The sequence below is a fragment of the Mastomys coucha genome, unplaced genomic scaffold (assembly GCF_008632895.1).
Source record: "Mastomys coucha isolate ucsf_1 unplaced genomic scaffold, UCSF_Mcou_1 pScaffold20, whole genome shotgun sequence".
NCBI classification, from domain to species: domain Eukaryota; kingdom Metazoa; phylum Chordata; class Mammalia; order Rodentia; family Muridae; genus Mastomys; species Mastomys coucha.
Window position 1 is genome coordinate 118,435,779 of NW_022196903.1, and position 8,011 is coordinate 118,443,789.

The 8,011-nt window shown below is 45.1% G+C and overlaps 1 protein-coding gene across 1 annotated transcript in view; it reads left to right on the forward strand.

The window, feature by feature from the left end:
* Vwf (von Willebrand factor) overlaps positions 1–8,011 on the forward strand; it is a 158,829-nt gene that overhangs the window by 13,415 nt on the left and 137,403 nt on the right. The window contains exons 3-4 of the mRNA XM_031383471.1: positions 565–614; positions 725–834. Of these exons, the coding sequence (XP_031239331.1) occupies positions 599–614; positions 725–834 (126 nt within the window). The 5' untranslated portion in view covers positions 565–598. The remainder of the gene's footprint in view (positions 1–564; positions 615–724; positions 835–8,011) is intronic.

Consider the following 8,011-nt stretch of genomic DNA (forward strand, 5'->3'; position numbering starts at 1 on the left):
GAGAGAGAGAGAGAGAGAGAGAGGAAACAATACAAAATGTCTTACCATCTACAGGTGTAGATGCTGGATGAAGCAGTACTCTAGGCAGACTTCCTGTCTATAATTTCCCAACTATAGTGACTGGTTCTCTGTACCAGAGCATACAAAGGTGGCATAAAGACAGGGCAGGGCAGAAAGGGAGAGAGGCTTGTGGTCAGAGGGAGGTGAGGTCAGCTGTCTTTTCATAGCTCTTTGATTCTGCAATGGTGCCATTGCCTGGTTGTCTATTAGCATTTTCCTCATATGTAAAGTGACAAAACCCAGCTCTTGCTTTTGTGTGGCTATAATGGAATATCACAGACTGGGAGATTCATTTAACCCCACTCCCTTTCAGGGTCTTACTATGTAGCACTGGCTGGCCTGGAACTTAATGTGTAGAGCAGGCTGGCCTCGAACTCACAGATCTGCCGCTGTTGGGAGGCACCGTTGCTCTGTGCCTTCTTCAGGTAAAGGATGGGCTTTTCAGACCCTGAACTAAAGGCACCTCCCCCTTTCTTTCTTTCTTTCTTTCTTTCTTTCACACAGTTTATCTTAGTGATGAGGAAAGTAATTACTAGACATGCCGGCTCTTGATGGTGAGTAACCTTTTTAAACATTTATTTCTTACTTATGTGTATATGTGTGTGTGTGTGTGTGTGTGTGTGTGTGTAACATGCATGAGTTTATGTGCACAACATGTGTGCAGGTCAGGAGAGGCCAGAAGAGGATGTTAGATACCCTGGAACTGAAATTATAGACAGTTATGAGCCACCCGATATGGGTTTGGGAACCAAACCCAAGTTCTTCCTAAGAGCAGTAGGTGTTCTTAACTGCTGAGCCATCCCTTAAATCCCAAGGATTAACCCTGACTGCCAACTTGCTGAGATCTACATACTGTGGAAATAACCTCTGGGCACTTCTGTGGTGGTCTCTAGATTGGATTAATAGGGGTGAGGATGCCTACCCTCATCATAGGTGTGAGTACGCCTACCCTCATCATAGGTGTGAGTACGCCTACCCTCATCATAGGTGTGAGTACTATCCCAGAGGCTGGGGTCCTGGGCTCAGTAAAAAGGAGGAAGTGACCTGAGCACCAGCACCATCATCTCTCTCAGCTTTTGACTGAGATGCAATGGAACCAGCTGCCTCCAGGTCCTGCTGCCATGCCACCACACCCACGACAGGCTGTACCCTCAACCTGTGGATTACACGAGCCCTTTTTATTTATTTATTTGTTTGTTTGTTTGTTTATTTTTGTGGGGTTTTTTTGAGACAGGGTTTCTCTGCGTAGCCCTGGCTGTCCTGGAATTCACTCTGTAGACCAGGCTGGCCTTGAACTCAGAAATCCACCTGCCTCTGCCTCCCAAGTGCTGGGATTAAAGGCGTGCGCCACCACTGCCCGGCACCCTTTATATTTTTAAAGGTAGCTTTGGTCAGGTACTTTGTCACAGCATCGAAGACATTCCTAACTCGCTGTTGTAGAGTTGGGGGCTGACTGCCAGAGAGCACCGTGAGCAGGGAGGCTCCCCGTCTTGTTCTGCTGCCCCCTCAGTGGTCACTCTGTTGCAGCTGCTTCTGTCTGTTTTCCTCCTCCTTGGGACACATGATAGTTGCTTGATGTAAGAAGAGGACATTTGATTAACTTGTAAATGAAGGTGTAAATGTAGGCTCCCTACAGCGTATTCCGCGGTGAATGTTCAAAATGCTCGAGCTATCTTTCGAAGGCAGTCTAAGAAACTGGTCAGGCTAGGGGTCCGGTAAGGTGACCGAGTGTCCTAGTTGCTGAGAACTGTCCCAGTTTTAGCCCTGGAAACTCCCTCAGTCCAGAGCAAAGCAGCAATTAGATATCTAACCCAGAGGAAGGACAGGCGAAGCCTCACTGGCTGTCCTTTTGCTTTGCTCCATCTGGCACCAGCTGTTCAGCCCCCTAAGACAATGACATCAAATGGGTCCCCAGACATAGAACAAACAAGCAAGCAGATAAATCCATCGTGGAGAAATATTAAAGGTGAATGACAAACTGGAAAAACATCCACATATTAATGTGAGAAAAAAAAAAAGAGAGAGAATAAAATTTTTGGCCATTCATGAGTTTTCCCATGTTATAGGAAGACAAGCATCCCAGCTGAAAATAATCTCAGTTACTAGGGAGACTGAGGCAGGGGCTTTAAATTCAAGGACATACAGACTGAATGTCCATCTTGGGCAACATAGTGAGACCCTGTCTCAGAATGAGAAAGGGAGAAGAGGGTGGAGACACAGTTCAGTGGCAGCGGGCTGGCTTTGCATGAGGCTCTAGGTATAAGCCCCTATAATAAATAAGTAATGAATAAATAAATAAATAAATAAATAAAGGCAACTAAATGACCTGAAGATACAAACAAAAAATTCAAATCAGGAATCTAGATGGGCAATTTTTTTTGTTTTTGTTTTTGTTTTTGTTTTTTCGAGACAGGGTTTCTCTGTGTAGCCCTGGCTGTCCTGGAACTCACTCTGTAGACCAGGCTGGCCTTGAATTCAGAAATCTGCCTACCTCTGCCTCCCAAGTGCTGGGATTAGATGGGCAATATTAGAACATATTCGTTTAAAAACAAAGACTGAATATTAAGACTAACTATATTGCTGTTTTCTAGATACATCATCAAATAATAAGAGGATAATGAGCGCGCCGGTCGGCATGACCCTCGAAGGATGTGTACTATAGGTCTCAGCGGCTCTTGCAGCTTTTGACTCAGCAGCTTCTTTCGGTTCTGGGAACGGAACGGGAAGGAAGCTGCCTTGTAGCAGGGACTGTGTGCAGTGTGGGATGTCACCCAACCGTGGGAAGAGCGAAGCCCACACTTCTGAGTCACCTGGCGTCAGGACTTTTCCACTTCAATGAAAATCACAACTGTATAGAAATCCAGAGAGGCTAGTGCACAAACACATGCATTCTAGCCAGCTCCGCCCATCCTAATGCCCCGTTACCCCATAGTGTTGAAATGATTAAAAAACATAGAGCAAATACAGGGACAGAGAACACCCTGCCCCCACCCCTACCCCCGCCCCCACCCCACTCCCCCCACTCTTCAGGCTCTGCCCTCTCTCTTCTCCAGAAGTCGTCAGTATCCTAACTTTAGTTAGTGGTCACTTTCCACAGATAGTCATATTTTCAAACAAGAACATACAGGCATTTAAAATTTTTTTACATAGCCTTTTCTTTGTGAGGAGTAATGTTTTCATTTTATGTCTTATGTCTGTAGCATGTTCATCCAGGGCCCTGGGGGCCAGAAGACAGCATTAGATCCCCAAGGCTGCACTCATAGATTATTATGAGCCCCTTATTTTACAGAGTCTTTAATTTTATATAAATGCCACCCTCTGGTAATTTGTTTGTTTGAGCCAGGATCTCATTATAGCCCAGGCTGGCCTTGAACTCATTGTGTAGCAGAGGATAGCCTTGAACCCAATTTGCTTCTACCTCCTGAATTAAGTACCTGGACTACTGCCTGTGACCAAGCCACAACCAATCTCACATGGAACCAGGCACCAACCCAGAGCTTTGGGCATGAGGCAAGCACCCTACTAGTTGAGTTATACCCCAGTCCTGAATTCTGCTTTTTTGTTTTGTTTTTTTTTTTTTTTTTTTTTTTTTTTTTTTTCAGAGACAGGGTTTCTCTGTGTAGCCCTGACTGTCCTGGAATTCACTCTGTAGACCAGGCTGGCCTCGAACTCAGAAATCCACCTGCCTCTGCCTCCCAAGTACTGGGATTATAGGTACTGAATTCTGTTTTGTTTTTTGTTTTTTTTTTTTTAAAAAAGATTTATTTATGTGAGTACACTGTACAGATAGTTGTGAGCCTTCATATGGTTGTTGGGAATTGAATATTTTTAGGACCTCTGCCCACTCTGGTCAGCCCCATTCCTGTCGGCCCTGCTTGCTCCAGCCTAAAGATTTACTTATTATTATACAGAAGTACACTGTAGCTGACTTCAGACACACCAGAAGAGGGCGTAAGATCTCATTATGGGTGGTTGCTGGGATTTGAACTTAGGACCTTTGGAAGAGCAGTCGGTGCTCTTACCGGCTGAGCCATCTTTGCCAGCCCTGAATTCTGTTTATATATATATATGTATATTTTTCTTTATTTACATTTAAAATGTTATCCCCTTTCCTGGTTTCCCCTCTGAAAAAAACCCCTATTCCCTTCCCCTTCCACTCACCAACTCACCCTCTCGTGCTTCCTGGACCTGGCATCCCCCTATACTGGGGCATAGAGCCTTCACAGGACCAAGGGCCTCTACTCCCATTGAATACTGACTTGGCCATCCTCTGCTACATATGCAGCTGGAGCCATGAGTCCTACCATGCGTACTCTTTGGTTGGTGGTTTAGTCCCTGGGAACTCTGGGGGTACTAATTAGTTCATATTGTTGTTCGTCCTAAGGGGCTGCAAACTTGTCAGCTCCTTTGGTCCTTTCTCTAACTCCTTCATTAGGGATCCTGTACTCAGTCCAATGGATGGCTGTGAGCCTCTACTTCTGTATTAGTCGAGCACTGTCAGAGCCTCTCAGGAGACAACTATTTCAGGCTCCTGTCAGCCAGCATTTGCTGGCATTCACAATAGTGTCTGGGTTTGGTGATTGTATATGGGAAGGATCCCCAGGTGGGGCAGTCTCTGGATTGTCCTTCCTTCAGTCTCTGCTCCACACTTTGTCTCAGCAACTCCTTCCGTAGGTATTTTGTTCCCCCTTCTAAGAAGGAGAATTCTGGATTTTAAAGTCTCTGTTCTTCACATTTTCATGCACTTTTGTCTTAAGTCTGAAGAATTACGAGAACCTTAAAACACTCTCTCTGCGATTGTCATTGTCCTTTGTGTGTCACTGTCTAGGGCTCTGGCTCTACCTTGTTCTCCTTTTTATATTTGCTTTTGAAACAGCACCTTATGCATAGCCCATCCTCCTGCCTCAGCACCCTATTTATTATTTTAACTCTCTAATTTCTCTCTACCATTGTTATTTTCTTATGAAGTCACTGCCTGTTCACATTCACCCCACGACTACCAAGTTCTCTGTTGACTTTTATTTCTAGCATTTTCTCTCTGGGTTTAACGCCTGTCTTCCTGAAGAACCTTCTTTATTATTTTCTTCAACAAGGCTGGTGATGGCAAGCTCATCTTTTTCTGGCAAAAGAAAATGTCCCTAACTCTGAATGATGACTTAGTTATGGGAACCAGTTACTTCGCCCTCTCGTACAACTCTCCGAACTAGCTCATCTGGAACCAATCTCTGTGTCCATGCCCAGACTGTTGAGTGGCTAAGGAGACAGTCCCGGCTAACGGCTGACAGCTGACTTTGCTAGGTGCAGAAATATCACAGCTCTGAGGCTGAGTCTCTTCCCATACCACCCTGTTTCCCCTCCTCATTTTCCTTTCCCATCTTCTCCCTCCTTCCCTCCTTCCCTCTCTTCCTCCCCTCCCCTCCTCCTTTCTTCCCTCCCGATGCATGTCTTAATAAACATCTTTTACTGGTGGCTTTCCTTGCCCCATATCACACTTGCATGTACAGCTGTAGTTTCCTGCCCACTCTCACAATTATCTCTGCTAAAATGCTCAGGGTCTGTGGCTTTGAACACAGAGACCACGAGGTCTATAGACTCCTGGGCTGAATCTCGCGCCTCTCTTTGGTTCCCTTCATTCCATGCTCTCTCCTAACACTTCTTACCAGTCTTCATTTTCTTATTCTTTGGGGTAATTTTCTTTCTTTCTTTCTTTCTTTTTCTTTTCTTTTCTTTTCTTTTTTTTAAGATTTATTTATTGTTACATGTAAATACACTGTAGCTGTCTTCAGACACACCAGAAGAGGGCGTCAGATATCACGGATGGTTGTGAGCCACCATGTGGTTGCTGGGATTTGAACTCAGGACCTTCGGAGGAGCAGTCAGTGCTCTTAACTGCTAAGCCATCTCACCAGCCCCAGGAGTAATTTTCTTGGATTTCTTTACCAACAGTTTTTTTCCCCCAGACTTTTGTTTAATTTTGTTTTTGTTTTTCATGAGACTCACTATGTAGTAAAGGCTGGTCTTGAACTCACGGCCCTCCTACCTCAGCCTCTTGAGGGGTGGGATTAAAGGAATGCACTACCGAGTCCCACTCATTAGGGCCAGCTGTGTATTTTTAAATGTGCTGTGTTTTTTCAGCATTTTGAAAGGCCAGAAGCGGATGTCAGATCCCCCAGAACTAGAGTTAACAGATAGTTATGAAAGATGCTGGGAGTGGAGCCAGGCCCCCTGGAAGGTCAGCCAGTGTTCTTAACCACTGAGCCATCTCTCCAGCCCCTAGGAGGAAGGGCATTGCAATGAGATACCTGTGCCCCTCCCTTTTGTTATCGGGCTATTGAGACAATTTCTTTTTTCTTTTTTTTTTTTAAAGATTTATTTATTATTATAAATGAGTACACTGTAGCTGTCTTCAGACACACCAGAAGAGGGCATCAGATCTCATTATTGGTGGTTGTGAGCCACCATGTGGTTGCTGGGATTTGAACTCACGACCTTCAGAAGAGCAGTCGGGCTCTTACCGGCTGAGCCATCTCACCAGCCCAAAGATGTATTTATTTTATTTACATGAATATACTGTAGCTGTCTTAAGACACACCAGAAGTGGGCATTGGATCCTATATACAGATGATTGTCAGCCACCCTGTAACTGCTGGGAATTGAACTCTGGACCTCTGGAAGAGCAGTCAATGCTCTTAACCTCTGAGCCATCTCTCCAGCCCTCGAGACAATTTCTAAGACACTGGAGTTTGCCCAGGGATTTCATACTGGGGAAGGTAAAGTGGGAAGCTGGAGGAGGAACTTGTCTCCCAGAAATAGATTTTACACAGTTCCAACAACTTGTAAGACCACTCTGCAGGAGAGTGGAGACAAGAAAAAGTAGATCAATAATGGGAGGGACCATACCTTGACTAGTACTACCTAGCACACACACACACACACACACACACACACACACACACACACATGCACACACACATACACACACATATACACACACCTACACACACACTCACACACACATACACCCTCCCTACACACACAGAGTCATACACACACATATACTCACACACACTTCCCTCCCCCACCCCCACATCACACATTTCCTGCCTTCGGTTTAGCCTAATATCATGTCAATCCTCAAGGATGGATTTAGGCAGGGATCACTGGAATAAATCTTCCTCGTATTTCATTAGCATATGCCTTTTACATTGGCCCATTGATGATGGGTGGCCAAGGCTAGCTCACTAGGCTTCTAGAGTTGAGACTCTGCCCCTAAGGACTCTGGTAACAGAAATGTTAAGGGCCAAGCTTGCCTCTTTAACTCTTTTTTTTGTTTTTGTTTTTTTTTTTTTTTTTTTTTTTTTTTTTTTTTAACTTGACACAAGCTAGAGTCATCTGAGAGGAGGGAACCTCAAGTAAGAAAGTGCTTCTGGGGCTGGCGAGATGGCTCAGCGGGTAAGAGCACTGACTGCTCTCCCGAAGGTCCTGAGTTCAGATCCCAGCAACCACATGGTGGCTCACAACCATCCATGATGATATCTGACGCCCTCTTCTGGTGTGTCTGAAGACAGCTACAGTGTATTATGACGGAGCGAGCGGGCCAGAGCAAGCAAAGGTCCTGAATTCAATTCCCAGCAGCCACATGATAACTCAAGGCCATCTGTACAGCTACAGTGTACTCATACACATAAAATAAATAAATAAACCTTTAACAAAAACAGAAAGAAAGGAAGGAAGAAAGAAAGAAAGAAAGAAAGAAAGAAAGAAAGGAAAAAACAAAGAAAGAAAGGAAGGAGGAAAGAAAATGCTTCCAAAATATGAGTCTAGAGATTGAAGGGGGAGGGCCCAGCTCATTGGGGGTGGTGCTGGGCTGGTGGTCTTGGGGTCTATAAGAAACCAGTATGGGCGGGCGGTGGTGGTGCACACCTTTAATCCCAGCACTTGGGAGGCAGAG